We start from the raw sequence: 19,610 nt of genomic DNA, 5'->3' as shown, positions 1-19,610 counted from the left end.
GCTGCCAGCACAGGGACACGGTCACACCCCCACATCCCTGGGCACAGGCTTCTGGGACCTGCCTGCCCACATCCCCCAAAGCAGCTTACTTGGGCATAGAGGGGCTGGAGGCCATCCTGCACTGCCCTCTCCCACACTGCTTGCTGGGGAGAGCCCACCTTCCTCGCTCTGGGAGGCAATGGGGATGGGGTTTGGAAGGTGAGCTAGGCACAGGTTGTTTCCCCCTGCTCTGTCCCCGGGCCTGGCAGGGTGGACCTGGCTGATCTGGGGTGTGAGGCTGCACAGCTTTGTCTCAGGGCTGTCAGGGAAGGGGGCAGGACTGGGGGAGCACAGAAGCTGGTAGCTAACCCTGCCTCTCCTCTCTGCCAGGGGCCTGTGTTGGAAGGAGATCTAAGATGAAGTTATGGGATGTTGTGGCTGTCTGCGTGGTGCTGCTCAACACAGTCTCCACCTCGCCCCTGGCCACCGGTAAGATGCCTCCCAAGGGGCCCCCTTCAGTGATAGAGGGGCCTGAAGACGATCTCTCCCCCATCAGCCTGCTGCCTCTCTATGCTGTGCACAGTGACTGTAAGAAACATTCCCCTTCTAGCCACCACTGTCTGTCTTGCTAAACCTGTTCCCCTTTGCCCAGGCATCAGGGTGAGGAAAGGACCCCCCTGCTTTCCCCACACACACACTTTCCCTCCCCACTTTCTGCCCCCACTTCTCCCCCAGGCAAGATCAGTGGTTCTGATCTGGCTCCAGCAGCTCCAAACCAAGTCATCCTCCAAAGCTTGGGGTTGGCAATTGCAGTGGCAATGCCCCCCCTTCCCCCACACCCCCACCTCCAGCCCTACCTTCCTGGAGATCATAAGATCCCTTTGCTTGAAAAACCCAGAGAGATGGGAAAGTTAGTTGTATGCAAAGGAGATAGGAGGAGGATCAGGTATGTACACCTCCCAGTGCAGGCACTGAAACTCCTTCCCCACCGCTTTAAGCTCCTCTTCATGCTCAGACCTGCCAATGCATTTATTCACTGTCTGTAGTGGGCACAAGTCCTGATGGAGATCGGGCTCCATGGTAGGAGGCACTGTACACATCCTGGAGTGCTGCTGAGTTTCATTAAATCCTCCTTGGATCCTGATCCCGAAATTAGTGTGTCCATGTGGAAATTTACAGAAGAGTAGCGGTGGCAGGGTCAGGAGCTTGATGCAGAGCAATCCACATGAACTGGCTCACAGTAAGACAGCTTACAATCCAAATGACAGATAATAATGCCTCGCTAATAATAGGTCTCCTACAATAGCAGATACAGGATTTTCACAGCAGTATGTGAGTGTTATGCTAACACCGGTGGCTTTTTAAAGTGAGAGTTAATATGACTCAGTAAGAAGTGGCAAAATACTCACATGAATTGTGGAGATATTCACTTAGCAAAGGCACAGATGCAGCTCAGAGGTTGCTCCCTTTGCCCTTGCTCAGCCCTCTCTGTTCAGCTCGTTGCGGGATGCAGACTGTATCCAGTACTTTGGATTCATTTTTATCTCCTTATCTGGAGGCATGTCCTTTCCCTGCACCTGCTGCAGTTCCAGCCATGGGCAGCCCCGCTCTGGTTTCTCTGGGAGCAGCTGGACTAACGCAGTGTGGAAGTGCTGAGCAGGGAATCATGTGCTGTGACTCCACTTTGCATCCCCTCTCTAACATCCATGTCCTCTTCTGTCTGTCCCCACGCACACATATCTATGTCCTTCCCCATTTAGTCTTCTCTATTTCCTTTTCTTGCTTGTGTTTTCCCCCTGCTGGAATCTTTCCCAGGCTGCTGCCTCCTCCCATCCTAGCCTGGTCTCCTGCGGCTCGCAGACCAGAAGTCTCTGACGGTCCTTTCAGCCCCTCCATGCAGGGAGGTCAGCCAAAAGTGCTTCCTCCCAGGGCTCCAGCCTGCCAGGGCTGCGGAACTGTCACACGTGGTGATCTTCTCCATGGCAAGCTGCGTGACGGGGAAGTGTTACGACCTGGTCGCAACTAGTTCATAAATCCCTTGGAGTAAATTAAGGTGAAATGACACCAAATAACTGGTATGAAATTAAGAACAATTTATTAGTACAGGGAAAGTTGCATGGTTGTAAGTGTCTTGGGTTTCTAAAGGCATTGAGAAAAGAGAGAAAAGGGAAAAGGAAAAGAGAAAGAGGATAGAGACTATGAGAGAGAGGAAAAGAGAGATCACCACCCTTGGATCCAGCGATGTAAGTTGTCTGTAGAGTTGGTAAGTTGCTTGCAGAGTTGCTCCTCCGGTAAATCGCTTGCAGGATCGGTCCTCAGGTGGCGGGCGGGAGCGCACAACAGCATCCCAAGTGAGAAGGTCTAAATACTTTAGGTCATTTGCATGCAAGATAGGAGAGGGTGGTAACATCCCTCTTGACTCCCCCCCTCTGCTCGCTTCCCATGCTAATTGGGACGCCTGCGCTTTGTAGTCTTAGATTGTTCTCGAAATGAGTTGGTGGTCCCCCAAGGGGTGTCTGGTGGTCGTGATCCCCCCTAGTTGTGGTGTCCGCTGTATGACCCCGCTTCTGCACAAGTGTGGTTGATGCCTTGCAAAGTTGTTGCACATGTAGGCTGGCCCCAAGGAAAAGATACCATCCCGCCTCCACAGGATTTATCTCTTCCTTCAGCCAGAGTTGTAAATCACGTGAATTAAGGCACAGCAGGGGTATTGTTCTGTTCCCAAGGCCTTTATCTCTTGCCAGACTTGCAGGCCTCTGTAGCACACATCCCCTCCTCCAGCCAGAGTTGTCAAACAAGTTGTTTAAGGCATACAAACTCTGTCCGTCACAGGAAGGTAGCAGGGCACTGAGCTGTCCTACGAGAGGCAGTGATCAGCTTTTCAGGCCGCTGTGCCAGTCCCCTCTGCATGGGCTTGCTGCAGCGCTGGTGGCAAGAAGAGCGATAAGGGGAAAGCAGCGTGGGTGGGAGAGCATTAATGCTCTGTCTTTCCAAGGTGGGAGTATTTGTACAATACTGCTTTTATCTTGAAACTTACTTCTGGGAATGTGATTCCTGGTGAGCTGATTTCTCCGCAGCAGCTCAAAGGCACAGGTAGCAGTAGCAGTCTTGTCTGTTCCTAGTATCCAAAACTTCTCATTGTTTCCTCCTTTTTTTCTATGGATTGGGTAAACAAGAAGTGGGAAGAAAGACAGCCTGTGTTTTACCTGAGCTATGGTAGTATCAATAGACAGCCTCTTCCAGAAATCTCTGTTTCCAGGGTACAGATGTAGGCTTTGCCAAGCAGAGCTGGGTTGCAGGTTATCACCCAGGACAGTCATTTCAGAAAGGACTGATAGTTTGGTCTCGATCTCTTAACCATGCATATCACAAATAGATAGGCCTGGCTGCAAGGGGAAAGTAAACAGTGCTGTTCTTCACAACAGAAATTGGGGAAAATCCAGGGAGTTCCTGTGATCTTTACACAGCAGTGGTTTACGCAGCGCCCGTGCCCAAAAGTCAGAAACTCTTCTCTCTGCTACATTGCCAAGTCAGATGAGTCAAGGGAGAGCTGCAGAAAGGCAGCTGTAAGAAAGCAGTGAAATGCTTTGATCCACTTTTACACCATTTTTAGTTGATTTAAAAGTATGTGGTGTCTGGAGAACAGTCTGCAAACACAGAGTCCATGAGGCTGATCCTATCTGGGCACATCGCTGCCTTCCCACCGCAGCAGCACTTTGTTCGAGTCACCACTGTCTGTGTCTGACATTTGTTTCTCTCTGCTTACCATTTGGTGGCACACACCCTTCAACACACGAAAGACATAGAACGACATACACAAGAGGAGTCACATCTACACCATGTAGACTTCCCTCTCCTCTTCGAGGTTTCTCTTACAAGCAGAGAGCAGTATGCCACGAGCATGCATGCATGCATGCTTGCAGCTCCCCGGCTTGTCTGCTGGTGGACCTGCCATGCATTAATATCTCTGTGGATACTGTTGATCAGCTACCTCGCTGAGTGCCTTTGCAGGAGGCAGCTCACAAAGTGGTGGGAGTGCCATCATCACCCACGTTGGCTCATCTGCATAGGGCAATATGTGGGCGCTGAGCAGGACTAGGTGCTGCATGTGTTTAAAGAGGGGTGCACTGCTCTCCCCTAAAGTGATCCCCATGCAGGCTGGGTAGGGAGTGGCAGTTGCGCTCCGAGGTGTGCATTGCTCTTACTCCAGGGAGGTCAGGTCTCCCATACACCATCGGCAGCGGGGGTTAGTAGGGTTGTGAGATCGTGTCCCGCTCCTAGGGACAGGCCAAACACCTTGCTGGAGCACAGATCTGTTTTCCCAGGCCCTCGACACCTTTTTGTGTTCTCATTTGATGGGACTGCTTTCTCTGCAAAGTGCTCTGAGGTCACCTGATGCTACCCCATCTCTTTCAGATTGTCTCAAAACCTTCCTTCGTTCCAGCCTACAGGCAAGATGCTAACCTCCCAGGCTTATCAGGTGTAATGCGCTAACCTTTGCTGTTCAGGGCAGTTATTAGAGATGACAGAGGGTGTTGGCAATTGCAATCTTCTGCATTTTTTTACTTGACTGGATGCTGGAGTGAGAGTAGCCTCCATAAATGCAGTGCATTTGAGATTAACCCAGTGTTCGTAGACGTTGTAGGCATCAATGTTCATGGGATAGCTTATTTCACATGAAGAAGAGTAGCTGTAGCATTTGTAAAGTTAGAAAATCCTTTCTTTTCGTCATGCTACAGTCTGCTGGGGGAAGGACACAATTAGCTTAAATAGCAACTGTGAACAGAACAAATATAAACCAAATTACTATAAGCTAAAAACAGCAGCTTCACAGAATCATAGAATCACAGAATAGTTAAGGGTTGGAAGGGACCTCTGGAGATCATCTAGTCCAACCCCCTGCCAAAGCAGGTTCACCTAGTTCCAGTGCTCTGTCACCCTCAAAGTAAAGAAGTTCCTCCTCATATTCAGATGGAACTTCCCATGTTTCAGCTTGTGCCCATTGCCCCTTGTCCTGTCATTGGGCACCACTGAGAAGAGTCTGGCCCCATCCTCTTGACACTCACCCCTAAGGTATTTGTAAGTGTTGATAAGATCCCCTCTCAGTCTTCTCCAGGCTAAACAGACCCAGCTCTCTCAGCCTCTTCTCATAAGAGATGCTCCAGTCCTCTGATCATCTTTGTAGCCCTTTGCTGGACTCTCTCCAGTAATTCCTTATCTTTCTTGAACTGGGGGGCCCAGAACTGGACACAGTACTCCAGGTGTGGCCTCACTAGGGCAGTGTAGAGGGGGAGGAAACCGAGAGTGGAACCCTGTTATGGTGGCTGGCATGCACAGTTTCCATAACAGAAGCATGACAGTGCAGAGGGAGCCAAACACTTGGTTTGACTTATATGCAGTTCCCAGTGAATACATTTTGTAACTGCTTGCCACTGTATGGCCGTAATCAACATGTATGTGAGGCCTGGAGTATCCTAAGATCCAGGATATGATATATAGTCTCTTGATCAACTGAGCATCTTTAGTAAGAACTAGCAGTACGCATGTAGAATTAAATGAAAAATCTCACCATAGGCTTTTCCCTCTTAATAGAAGGAAAAGATGTTTTTTTTGTGTTATAACGACTGAGTTACTCCATGGCCACTGGATGGTCATTTGTTGTTGGAGCTCCTTTGGTATGTTATACCATAACACATTGTGTTATGTGTACATTATACCTCTGTTAAACATTCTTCATACCCCTGCTAAGGGGTATTTAATGTTAAGTTACTGCATTTAGCTGCAACATTATCAACCAGTATGGAAGGTATCTAGAATAAGCAGTGATATTGTAGGGCTCTTTAAGGCAAAAATGATATTAAATTATACTTCCAAATGAATGCATTTCCTTCCCTACAGTATTTATAGGCACATTCAGTGTTACGAACCAGAACTCTCATGTTTCTATCCAGACTTTCCTGCTCAACACACTTATGGTGTGGCATATGCGCTTTAGTCTAAGACACCCAGAAGTTACAGAGGTAACCTGCCCATGCACAGTAAATCCAATGCATCGGAGAGATATCTGCCACACTGAGCAGGTGCCACACTGTGTCATTTGATCTGTGTGTATCCAGTACAGCCGGTGCATCCAGCCAGTGTCAGACCGAGTGTGCGTGTGTCTCTGGGCCAGCATATATATATATATATATATATATATATATATATATATAGTTAAGTTTGTTTGCATGGGCATGCCCAGGTTATCTAGGCTTTTAGAAATCTTAAGCATTCAAAGTCGCCTTTTTTTTCATGGGCAAAATTCTAAAAAAAGAAAGAACAGGACACATCTGGGTAAATCCAGATACATTTAGCCCTAGAAGCCGATTTCTCTGCAGTCTCAGGTATAACTACTGAATATACTCCTGTGAAAGGTATTCTGAGACTTAAGGAGGAAAGGACTGAAATGCAAAAGAATATGGTTTTATTCTGATTTTAACAGTTATCCTTTGTTTAAAGCTTTATGTCTTTGCTCTTTTTCAATTTAGGGACCTCAAAAATTTCCCAGTGGAAGTGTGGATCCTTACAGATGTTTTGCAGGTGTGTGTTGCTAGATAACATACCCGAACATGCTTTTCTTGGTCACCTTTCATAGACCTCTTTAATATATTTTAGAAATCTCTGTGTTCAGGGTCTGCAGATGACAAGCTGTGAAACCTTTCTTGGAAGGCTGAAGAATTCAGCTGTGTAGTGGCTATTGATGAATTGTTAGGGGAGGCATTATTTGTCCACTAGAATAGGATCTTCAGATTGATAGGTTGTAATGTCTTTGTAAATTATACTGTTCCTGATTAGGACTGCATAAAGTAAGTTTAAAATATTTAGAGTTACAGAGGTTGAGAGAAGCCATTGGGGTCATTGAGTCCCATCCCCCATAACTGCAGGTGATCAGGGATGGATATCTAGTGCAAATATCCAGTCCTCATCCCCCACGCACACTACCAAACAACTGCAACTTAAAACTTGTATTACATAGGCAAAACCCCATATAACTACACCTGTTGAGGAGTCTCATACTTCTGAGGTAATAAGTTAATGACAAATAATAAATGAGGAATACTAAATATTGCAACATAACCATGTTCAGGGTCATCAGACATCTAAATAGGCCACTGCCACATTAGTGCTGGTAGAGTGGTTGACACTGCACAATTGTCATTTTTGACAAAAACAGCTGTAGTTTCTGATCAAGTAATATTTGTTAAGGGGAACCAAAGGAAATATTTAAATGATTCTTGGAAATCCAATCCTAAGAAGAAAGAAGAGAAGAAAGAAAACAGAATCAAAAAGATTTATTTGAGAAAGGTTTAAACAAAGCATTAAGACACAAAATATACATTGAAATATCAGCATTTTTTTTAAGGAAGAAAGCCACATTGTATGACACTAGCAGATATTTAGGCTTTTGCCTTAGTCTGTATGTATTGGTATAGCACTTAAACTGAAACCTGTAGGTACGTTTCTTTGAAGTCAGTGAGACTTGTACAAATGCTTTAATGATTATTGAACAGGAATAGGCTTCAAAAGAAGCAAACACTGAAATCAAAATACTTGTTTTCCTGCATCTGTAAGGACGCATTTGTCCTCCCATCCCAAGCATGTAAGATTTCTTTGGCAAAACCAGCAATTACTTAGGAAATTTCTGACAGGGAGGTGTGGATCCAGTGTATCAGCTAGGAAAGGGGCAGAGCTCTTTGGAGCCCAACTGCCTCTGAGCAGTTGCCGACGCCATCTGACAGGTCTTGGTCCACACATCCCAGCGTGAGACCTCCTGCAGCGGAGCATGTAGCACCTGTCCTAGAGTGAGGGACTGATTGTTATAATAAGAACATTTTCCAAACTGCGATATTAAAACTTTTCATATTGTTCCTATTGTAAACAGATTGAAATGCAGGTGGTGAAAGGCAACAGTAGAAGAACGCATATTATTTATAGGTCAGATCAAAATCTGACAGCAGCAGAGATTGTCACAGTAGGGGCATCAGCCATGGTTTTGCCCAGGTGGCTCTGCTTTACTGCCCCAGGGAAGAGACTGGGATAGGGTTTCTTCCTGCTGCTTTGCTGCCTGTGTTTGTTTCTTGGGGACACTCCTAAAACCCAACAGGAGATGCAGTGTAAGAGCACAGGCAGCCTGGGAAGAGTTGCTTGATTGGAGTAGGGTTGAGCTGTTGTTGCAGTGACACTTCTGCTGTTATTTCTGTTACACTGTTCCCGTTCAGTGAGCTGGCACTAAAGTGGGGCTGGGTGACTGATATAGGGGTTTACTGATGTCGCGCGAGGGCTGGGCTGGATCACTTCTGCACCAGGAAAGATAAAGAGAATTTCTTTTTATTACCAACAGTATTTCCTCCGTTAAAGTCTCAGTGCCGTGCCTGTTAGCTGGCTGCATGCCTTCTTGCTAATAGAGGTCACAGGTTTTGGGTCCCAGTCATACATACTCATTTGAGGCTCTTGCAGGGATGGGACAGAACCAAATATTAAGCATAAACCCAGGTTTTACTGGGAAGATGGAGATTTATTCAGCATGGTATGGATTTGGAGGGGTACAAGGCCTTAGTGAGGAGACATGGTGGGCAACAAGGCAGGTATGTGTTTCACCCAGGTTTGGCTCCTGCTCAGTCAGTGGCTTCAGGCAGGGCATTGCCACTTTTTCTTTTTCCCCCTTTTACACTGTTTATGCCGTAACTTCTTCAGATGCAGAGACTGACTCATGGGTGCTCGAGTACCCACACAGCCCCGTACAATAAGGCCCTAGTGCAGACGGGCTCCTGGCAGCTACTGCAGGAGCTGTCACAAAACCTCAAGAGCGACCGCTGAAAAGCTGTCTGGTCCTCAGTGCTTCAGAGCTGTTTTTTCAAAGCTCTGAATCAGAGGCAAGACCACATCCTCTTGCTGCTCGTTTGCTGCTTGACTGCCAGATGAGGCACCCTTTTGCCCAGGGGCCAAAGGAGGGATCCAGCCCCGGGTGCCAGCCCAAAGTCAGTCAGGATCTTGTGAACTGCCTGGACCAGACAAAAAACAAGAAACTTGTGTGGACAGGTCAGCTTGCAAGGCAGCTTCCTTTACTTCACACAATTCACCTGACCTTACTTTTTCCCTCTGTTACCAGGTCATTCCCCCAACTGGCAGCAATTATGATGGTCCTGTTGTTTCTCCTCTTTCTTCCGGTAGGAACCAGTATTTCATACCTGTGAGAAAGCAGGCAAAAGATGCAAAGGGAGGCACTGCCAAGCATGGCAGTGTGAAAATACGTAGTACTCTGCAAATTTGCCATTATGGCCAACACATGGGAAGCATCGGGGTTAGCTAGTGAGCTACAAACACAAAACTTGGCTGCTCTGTTAGGAACAAGCACACCAGGTAGGTTAACCCTGTGCCTTTTTCCAGTGCTGCCTTATTGTACCTGACTGGTGTGAGTGGCCCCGGAGTCATCCTCCAGGTTACTTAGCACTTTACCTTGATGAGAGACAAGTGACACCGGTGAGAGTCTCCATTTCTAAGGGCGCTCTGAATTGGAGGGGAGGATACAGTGTTTCCTGGGAGCTGGTGAGGCAGGGAGTGAGATAGTGAACCAGAACTGTATTAAACATTTAAAGATGAGCTGACCCTGGTGTGTTTGACGCTCTGTTTACTAATGGACACAACTGACTGGTTTCCATCTCACTCTTAGCCTCACAGATTTTCATGTAAGGCATGAAAGCAAAGTCATGCCTCAGAGAGGTGATATTATAATTGTTTAAATCCTGAAAACTTTTCGGTATAACTGGTTTTAACACCTGCTTTTGCTTTGATGCCTGCATGATAGGCTTTGTTTTTCATGAAAAGTATTTAATTTTTAATAAAATAAATGTTTTATCCCCACCACAGTTCACACCTTTTTACTTTACAAAGCAGACTGATCATCACATTGGTAATTTTAACCTCACTAAGGTCACACTTCCACAAACAGGTTACTCCGATAGTCTCCTAAAGTACGCGTTTGTGGTGTGAGATGGGGAGATTCTGTGTTTGGATAGGGCTTGTCCACTATAATAAGTACCTGAAAACATTACTGCAAAGCAAGCTAAATACAAAAATAATTAATGAATAAATGGTATACCATAGTCATCTGCATAAGCAGCAAAAAATGAGGATGATTCATTGCAGTCACAGTTAGAGACACATTAATTGTATATTTCCCACTAGCAAATGATCTAAGAAGAAACATCTTTGTGAGTATAACTTTGGAGGAAACTTAAAAAACAACCAGGAAAGAAAGGAAATTAAAATATTTTAGTTAAGAAGGTCCCAGATTAAAGTACCAGAACTGTGCCATTTGATCCTAACACAGATCTGGATCTGAATTTTCTAAATAATGCTTATCATTATAATGAGCTGGATTAACCTCCTTGAACTTTGAAATCATACTTTAAACAAGAGTCTGAATGCTGCTGTTTGAACTTCTCTAATTGAAAGACAGCTGTGCTTAAGAGAAATATCCTGCTAATTTTATTAAATGTTTGGCCTGAACTTTTGATGTAGTAGCTATGCAATCCCACAAATCACAGAATCACAGAATCACAGAATGTTAGGGATTGGAAGGGACCTCGAAAGATCATCTAGTCCAATCCCCCTGCCGGAGCAGGATTGCCTAGACCATATCACACAGGAACACGTCCAGGCGGGTTTTGAATGTCTCCAGAGAAGGAGACTCCACAACCTCTCTGGGCAGCCTGTTCCAGTGTTCAGTCACCCTCACCGTAAAGAAGTTCTTCCTCATATTTAAGTGGAACCTCCTGTGTTCCAGCTTGCACCCGTTGCCCCTTGTCCTGTCAAGGGATGTCACTGAGAAGAGCCTGGCTCCATCCTCATGACACTTGCCCTTTACATATTTATAAACATTAATGAGGTCACCCCTCAGTCTCCTCCAAGCTAAAGAGACCCAGCTCCCTCAGCCTCTCCTCATAAGGGAGATGTTCCACTCCCTTAATCATCTTTGTGGCTCTGCGCTGGACTCTCTCTAGCAGTTCCCTGTCCTTCTTGAACTGAGGGGCCCAGAACTGGACACAATATTCCAGATGCGGCCTCACCAGGGCAGAGTAGAGGGGGAGGAGAACCTCTCTCGACCTGCTGACCACACCCCTTCTAATACACCCCAGGATGCCATTGGCCTTCTTGGCCACAAGGGCACACTGCTGGCTCATGGTCATCCTGCTGTCCACTAGGACCCCCAGGTCCCTTTCCCCTACGCTGCTCTCCAACAGGTCTGCCCCCAACTTGTACTCATACATGGGGTTGTTCTTGCCCAGATGCAGGACTCTACACTTGCCCTTGTTATATTTCATTAAATTTCTCCCCGCCCAACTCTCCAGCCTGTCCAGGTCTCTCTGAATGGCTGCACAGCCTTCCGGTGTGTCAGCCACTCCTCCCAGTTTTGTGTCATCAGCGAACTTGCTGACAGTGCACTCTATTCCCTCATCCAAGTCATTAATGAATATATTGAATAGAACTGGTCCCAGTACCGACCCTTGAGGGACTCCGCTAGACACAGGCCTCCAACTGGACTCTGTCCCATTGACCACCACTCTCTGGCTTCTTTCCTTCAGCCAGTTCACAATCCACCTCACTACCCGATCATCCAGACCACACTTCCCCAGTTTAGCTGCGAGGATGCTGTGGGAGACCATGTCAAACGCTTTACTGAAATCGAGATAGACCACATCCACAGCTTTACCATCATCTATCCACCGGGTTATGTCCTCATAAAAGGCTATCAAGTTGGTTAAGCATGACTTCCCCTTGGTGAAGCCATGCTGAGGACAAATGCATACATAAAAACTACAATGTAAAATAAAAAAATTAATTTTATAATTTTTAGTATACCTTATGTGACTTTTATTATATCACTTTAACTCAGGATATGCAAAGTGCCAAATGACGCTGCAGTGATGTAATTACATTTTCCCAAGATCAATATATAAAACTATTCCTTAAAGTGCAGTTTCCAATAATTTAAAACGTCAAGTTTTATGAGATATAAAAAAAGGAAAACCCACTTATATAAATTACTATTTTGCAATTAATAGAATTTAAGCTTTTCTTGTAAACTCTAATAGACAGCATAGTCAGAAGAGACTGTAGTTAGCCTTTTAAATCCATAACCAGGCACCAAAATGAGTAACTGGATTTTTTTCTCAAAAGCTGGAGATCCATCTTTTCCCACTGAAATCAATTTGTGGTTAGGTACAAACTGATGGTTTCTTGCTCTACCATTCTGAGTTACTGCCACTGTGGGGGAATATTTGGCTTTAAAATAAATCTGTTGCTAGTGAAATCAAAGGAATAGTTTCACAAAATGTAATTGTGGTCACATTTAAACAGACAGAAATAAATTGTCCATTTTTCCTTAATGGAAACTGTTTTCTTGAGAATGTGACAAGTTTGGTTTGGATATTTGTTTAGACCTATTTTATGCAGAAGTCTGTCTAAACACTGTATAATTTATTCTTCTAAAAAGTGCAGGCATCAGATCCCGGTCCTGCTGGCATGCAGTGTCTCTAATTAATTGGAATTACAAAGGCTGGCATTTGCAGCGGGGAAGATGCCCAGAAGAATGCACATTTCCCTGCATGCCCAAAGCAGAGCTCCGAGGCGGCTTTCTGCAGAGGTTGGTGGGGAGCACCACTGGTGTTTGGCTGGAGGAGCCTGCGCCCGTACACGCTGCCAGCTCTTGCAGTGTCCAGGGGACAGGGACTGTGCTCAGGAACAGGCAGGTCAAAGCCTCAGGTTCCAGAGAGCAGCAGTCAGGTGAGAATTTCAGTTTGCATTCAAGAGGGGTGTTCCTAACCCAAAAGGTGGGTCAAAACTATGATCCGAGTGTGCCCTAAAGGTTCATAAAGCAAGCAAACAGCAAGCAGACAATGCAAATGTTCTTGGTTTTTTAAATGTCTTTTAAATGAGTCTCATTTCTTTATTTTTGTTTGAATCCTGGAGTTTTGGATGTTTGGTGTTGACCAACTCTGTGCCCATCCTGGTCACTCTTCTGGGTTCCTGTGTTCACCAGTCCTGTGATGTTTTGTTCTTTCCTCCTTTGCTTTTTTATGCATTTTCTGATCCTGTGATAAACTCCTGGCAGATCAAGAGCCCTGGTTCAGCTGGACATGGAAGACCAATGGGGTCTGTGAGCCTTTTTGCCATGCTGTGAACAAGATATACAGAGGCCCTGTGCCCCCTGAGGGAGGATTTTACATTTCTAGGACGTATGGTCCTTTCCCTCGGGGAATGCCTGCTTTGAGGTGCATCAACCTTCACTAACCATTGAGCACATGCTGTTGTGGGCTATCCCATCCCATCCTGTCCTATCCTATCCTAGGTGGCTTCAGATTTTTAAATTCTAATTCCTTCACACCCTGGAGCCAGGGACTACTGCTAAGAGGAGGTCTTTACTGCCTTTATTGCCATAGTATCTGAGCATTTTCTGCTGGCACTTTGTATGTGTGTAAGTGTAAATACAACACACATATACACACATCCAAATTGTATTTTTATAAGAAGGGATAATAATATGTACTTTTCCCATGTGAAATCCCCACAGAAAGTTCTGTCTGCTGCACAGTCAAGTCAGCGCAGTCCATGCAGTATTAGAGAAGCAAAACTGCCAGGCTGTTGACCTTCATTCTGAGACTATAAACGGTTTTTAAACAGTGTTTGAGACAGAGGGGTAACTAAGTAAAACAGATCATGTCTCAATCAAGTGGCTTTATTCGGGTTACAAACCAGCACTTGATGCCAAGGCAGCCCCTATGAGTGCAGTGGTGTTCCCTAGCCACGCAGCTTGGCTCAGCACCCTCTTCACCCCCAGCAGCACTTACTGCAGCGCAGAGACCAAACAAATGCTCAATAGGCAGTGGCTGTGGTGTAGGGAGGTCTTGGCATCCCTGGAGCACATCTACCAAGTGCCCATCAGGCTGGGGTGGTCCTGCTGTCAGTCTTCTCCACCTTCCCTGCTGTCCATTAGCCTTTTATGGTCTTTAGTCCTTGGTCAGTGGTTATTGCTTAGTCATGTATGATGGCTGGTTGTAGCTTCTTTAGCATTTATCTCTAGTGCCTTGTTTCAACCCATCATGCCTTGTGTTAATGCTGGCATTTCTACTTGGTTGCCCAGGGTCCTACTTCAAGAACTTTTACAGCATTCTGTTTTGGGCTCTCAGGCTTCGCATCCATACTTATTGAACAACTGAATATCCCTACTGAGTCATGACTGACACCTTGGCATAGGCCACTAAGTCAATTCTCACTTCACTCCTGGCTGTCAAGGTTTCCTTCAAACCTCTGTGAGCCACTCAGTGAATGTTTGTAGTCACACCAATGACTATGCTTTGTTAAGCAGCAGAAAATTAGCACCAAGCCACATCCGATCAGTATGAGCCCCATTACTTGGGTCCATGATTCAGTCGTTGCTGGGTCCAGCTGTGCTTGACACAGTACCAAGAGCACAGGCCCACACCACTGAGTGTGTGTTGAAACTCAGCTTTTTGGGATTGTGTTGAGGCTGACTGATCATGGGGGATTGGAGGTGTTCCTTGAACAGTGTTAAATTTTGGAAGCAAACTTGGGGCACATTGGCAGTCCAGTTGGAATGTGTCAAAAAGTGCATCGTTGTATTGATCATGACTAGTTTGGGGCTCCACAGGTAGAGGGTGTTGTTGCTTACAACAACTTGCAAGGACTCATTGGGTAGCCCAGTAATGCAGCTGCCATTGTGGTTAACGTGTATGCACATAGTCCCATAACAGCATGTGTGGTTGTAGGTGGGTAGACACTGACCAGGGTCGATAGGTCCAGCACATTTCCTTAAGGGGGCTCTGTGCCCACCCACTGGTTCCTGAATATCACCCATGTGCCTTGTGTTTCCTCAACTGATGTAATCTCTGAATACTGGGGGTCACTGCAGGAGTCCTCTGGACAGATTTGGATATGTTTAGGATATTTTACAGTCCCCTGGGATGAAGGAGAAGTCCACCCTGGAGACAGAAAATTGGCATTCATCTTACTCATAGTGCTGGCATCCCTCCCAGTGAATCTCCCAAGTGGCCTGATGTTGCAATAGGGGACGAGCTGAGTAGGGATCCTTGGCTCTGTTAGATGTATCAGCCACGCACGCTTCATCCCAGGTTACAGCTTGGAGTGCTTCTTGCATGGTTTGTGTTAGAGCCCCAGTGAGATTAGCGGGATCAGCCATGCTGCCAATTACCCCATCCTCTGGTTGCAGCAAGTCCATGTGTATAGGTAGGGCTCCTCTAGTTGGATACCCTATTGGCTTGATTACTTGATCTACTTTTTCCCCTACTGCTTCCACCTTCTGCCATGTTGACACCCCATGCCTTCATTAGGAGTGTTGCATAGGGCTCGGCTACAGTATGTTTCCTCCACCTTAAGTATCATAGGCCACTTGCAGCACAGAAGGCACTCAACAACATTAGCTCCCTTGGTGCAGTTGGGGCAGTCATCACGCATGAATCAGGATAGATGTCAGCGTGGGCTCTGAGCAGGGACACAGTCCATAACATGGGCCTTTCCTCCTCTTCATCTACCCTCCAGGGCATACTTGGATTGGCTTGGGCAGGACAGTGCTTGGACCCTATAACTATCTGCTTAATATTTAACCAAAGTAGACTCCTGCATATAGCACTGTTGCAGGGGTAGGTGACGTTTTTGCACCTGAATTGCAAGCAGTTTAAAAACGATGTGCCTAGTTGGTTTGTTATCTCTTCAGGTAATCCACAGTTTTGTTTCTCCCTTCTTAGGTGGGGGGAGACTTACTTCCCTCACTGCAAAGGCAGCATACCAGATTTGCAATAAATATGATAAAGTTGCAGACAAGAGTCTCCACGTATAAGTTGGGTTTCTCTGTAACAATCTCCCAGCTCCTTCCTGATGGTTGACCCTTGCATGGATTTCATTAAACCCGAGTATACTTCCATGATGGTTGTATTTCACTCTCCACAGCCAACGTCTCATTGTGTCATACTGTTGCTACAAGGGTTGGACCAGAAATATGTGACGGAGGTGTGGGCCGGGGTAGTCACAGCAGTATGAGGGGGTAATTTGAAGGTGAGAGTGGGGAATGGCACAGTTAGTTAGAGCCATCTCCTCAGGGCCGCATCCTTCCCCTATTGGGTTATAAGCTAAGAAACCTAGCTTCTGTGTAAGAAACCTAGAAACCACCTGGTCCCACAGCAACAAGAACAAGTGCCTCCTGCCAAACTCCTCTCCATCTGTATCTGTGCCAGGGCCAAGGTTGTACTTCAGCGATGGGGCTGTGCCAGCTCCACGTGGATTGTCTTGCTTGATTGAGTCTAGCAAGGTATCTACCCCTTCTTGCTTTTAAGGAACGTAGCCCACCCATCGCCTTGACCTGGACCTTGCTCAGTAGGGCAGTATTTGTATGGTATAGGCAGATGAGCCTGTCCTGCAGCAGAGCCAGGTGGTGCATCCAATGGACACATCTATCCAAGCTACCCCCTTCCAGTAGGTATGGCTCATAGTGGATATTTTGGTACCTGCTACAGAGTTAATGACCGAGGAGTGCAAGAAGGGTGCACTTACCATTGGTTTCACAGGCTTATGGGGCTTGGCGCAAGGTCCTGCTTTGTTCAGGTCCCATATAGCTGTATAGGTAGCAGCCATCCCTCCTTCATGTCTTTTCACAGTCACTGGTCTGGGAGATTGTTGCCATTAGCATTGGATACCTGTAAAACACAGCGGAATTCACTTTTCCCAGTCCCAAACTCTACAGCTTATAGGATCTCGCTTCCCATGTGTCACCCTCATTATGCGAAGGCACAAGATTGCCTGCAAATTCTTTTACCAATCTTCACTATTTTGCTGGAGCCGTCCATGAAAAACCATATACTTCTGATCCATCCCAATTTTATCATGGAAGGGGGCTTCTAGGATGTGGCTGCTTTGGAATGGGGTCCATATTCCTCCTTAAGTGCAGATGCACTGTGTTTCAGCAGATTTTTCACAGAATCACAGAATGTTAGGGATTGGAAGGGACCTTGAAAGATCATCTAGTCCAATCCCCCTGCCGGAGCAGGATTACCTAGACCATATCACACAGGAACGCATCCAGGCGGGTTTTGAATGTCTCCAGAGAAGGAGACTCCACAACCTCTCTGGGCAGCCTGTTCCAGTGTTGTTACCCTCATCGTAAAGAAGTTTTTCCTCATATTTATGTGGAACCTCCTGTGTTCCAGCTTGCACCCATTGCCCCTTTTTTGCACTAAAACAGAGTTAACATCCTGCTGCCCCCATCATCTCCTGCATATTTGGTGCTTCTGTTGAGGATATGAAGGTGTACCTTTGCTAGGCAATGGGAGGCAGCCTTGTATCTTCTTCTCTCTTGTTAACAGAGTTCATGCCACCACGTGTGGGCTGGGTACATTTCCTGCCTGGTCTCCCATCAGGGCTCCTGTCTGTTATAGTGCTTATTAGGGAAATGTGGCGCTGAGCCTTTGCCTAAGGAGCTGTTCCTATCTCAGTACGTGACTGAGTGAGAGCCTTCGTGGCTCAGTGGAGGTACCAACCCCTGGCCAGGTGCACTGTGTCAGGTATCACTTCTCCCAGTGTTTGCAGTTCCTGGGACATTTGTAGGGGTCCTTCTGGAGATGGAGCCCCCTTACATGCAGGGCCCGGTGTGTGACACTGGTCTGTTACGTAGGCAGGCACTTAGGAGTTAAATACAGAAAGAAGCATCCTCTTAAGTCTTCATGCAAAGGAAGTGAATCCTCAGAGACTCGATTTTTGGCACAATGACTGCGAAAAAAAAAATCTCAATACTGCAATGTTGCTTATGTGTTTGAAAGACAATCATTCATAATATAACATAAGGGCACCCACACACGGGCTCCTGACAGCCTGACCCTCCATTAAATCACTGTATTCACTAAAGCAGATCACATTGAAGGATTTAGTCCATGGGAAGTTTAAAGATTTCAAAATGTGATTTTATTCCAAACCATGATGAAAAGCTGAAATCTCAGAATGTTTCAGAAGAACACATTCAATTTCATTCTCCTTGAAGTGGTTCATTCTGCTAGTATCAAAATATTTCATTGACTTCAGCATTTAATTTACTTGAATAACTTATCTCTGATAGAGTATATATCAAATGAAAAATGAAATAGATATTTTAATTTCATAAAAAGAAAATGCATTAATAACATTTCCCTTTAAAATTAACATAATACTTCTATTCTGACTTATTTCTACTCAATCTAATCAGTATCTTGTGATATGAAATAGTTCCATGAGAAATTTTTCAAAAGCTCTGATAATTATCTCCTAAAAGCATTAAAAAAGCAGGTATTCAGCCAGGAATAATAGCTCAGCCTGGCACCCCAGGAAATTCCTCCTTCTGTCCTGCCCAAAAACCTTAGCAATAGGTGGCTTTGGCAATATTAAACACTGCTGTTGTGAAAAGACAACAATTCACAATTATAATCACAAAATTGCTTTAAAGAAACCTTGTCCTGTTGCTGCTTTGCTGTGAAGAGCCTGTATAACCTCTCTACAGTAGCTTCATACACCCATTAACTAATATTTATATCATGACATGCTTTTCTTTCCCTTGATTTTGACAGGGCTCATTCAATATTGAAAGACGTGCCAGAGTGCTACCAAGCATCAGCAGACACCTACAGAGATACATACATATCTCATTTCTTTTTCCCCAAATGAGTTTCTATGATGATCTAAACCATTCCAAATTTTCCCTGATTTCTGAGGGTCCTGGGTGCACTCTTTGAAGTAACAGGCAGGGCAGCTTGCATGTGTCTAACATTTTTGAGCCACAAATGGGTAAACTTCCATTAATGACAACTGACATGTGACAAAGCCTTTTCTCTCTTTCCCAAACAGCTAATATGCCAGAGGATTATCAAGATCAGTTTGATAAGGTAGTGGACTTTATTCAAGCCACCATTAAAAGATTGAGGAGGTCGCCAGATAAACAGACTCCAATTTTTTCTAGGTGGGAGAGAAACCGGCAAAACACAGCCACAAATATAGAGAATTCCAGCAAAAAGGGAAGGAGGAATCAAAAGGGCAAAAATCAAGGATGTGTCTTAACAGAAATACATTTAAATGTGACTGACTTGGATTTGGGATATGAAACCGAAGAAGAGCTAATTTTCCGGTATTGCAGTGGATCTTGTGATGCAGCTGAGACCACATATGACAAAATTTTAAAAAATTTAATCAGAAAGAAAAAAATAGTCAATGACAAAGTAAGGCAAGCTTGTTGCAGACCCACAGCCTTTGATGATGACCTGTCCTTTTTGGATGATAACCTGGTTTACCACATACTGAAAAAACATTCCGCAAAAAGGTGTGGATGCGTCTGACTGCTGCGTGCTGGAGGCGGCTTCAGTTTTGCATTCTTGCTATGATGCAAAGAGAGGGGCCAAGGTTCCCAGGGAAGCGTCTGCTCAGAGCAGAGAAAAGAGGACCAAGAATGCAGAACAAGGGGTCGTGGGAGCCCGGGGGCGGGGGGGGGCAGACGGGCATGAGGATGGAGGCTTTTGAAGAAGTCCTATGGGAAAGTAAAT

At 45.7% G+C, this 19,610-nt stretch overlaps 1 protein-coding gene across 3 annotated transcripts; it reads left to right on the top strand.

The window, feature by feature from the left end:
• Positions 1-395: 395 nt before the first annotated feature.
• On the top strand, positions 396-19,406 carry LOC137675788 (glial cell line-derived neurotrophic factor-like). 3 transcript variants are annotated; one of them, XM_068422005.1, is made up of 3 exons: positions 396-497; positions 2,286-2,311; positions 18,899-19,406. In XM_068422005.1, exons 1-3 carry the CDS (start codon positions 396-398, stop codon positions 19,404-19,406), a joined length of 636 nt encoding a protein of 211 aa, XP_068278106.1. The 3 variants fall into 3 exon arrangements, with proteins under 3 accessions (XP_068278106.1, XP_068278107.1, XP_068278105.1); XM_068422006.1 differs by lacking the exon at positions 2,286-2,311 and having other exon boundaries at positions 396-468; positions 18,922-19,406; XM_068422004.1 differs by lacking the exon at positions 2,286-2,311 and having other exon boundaries at positions 396-567; positions 18,922-19,406.
• Positions 19,407-19,610: the final 204 nt, after the last annotated feature.

Source organism: Nyctibius grandis, chromosome W (genome assembly GCF_013368605.1).
Source record: "Nyctibius grandis isolate bNycGra1 chromosome W, bNycGra1.pri, whole genome shotgun sequence".
NCBI lineage: Eukaryota > Metazoa > Chordata > Aves > Nyctibiiformes > Nyctibiidae > Nyctibius > Nyctibius grandis.
This window is presented reverse-complemented; position numbering and strand designations above follow the sequence as displayed.

Coding starts and splice junctions, on each gene's coding strand:
- LOC137675788 (XM_068422004.1), top strand. CDS start 396: ATGAAGTTATGGGATGTTGTGGCTGTCTGCGTGGTGCTGCTCAACACA. Junction 568..18,921: donor CTATGCTGTGCACAGTGACT/GTAAGAAACATT, acceptor TTTCCCAAACAG/CTAATATGCCAGAGGATTAT.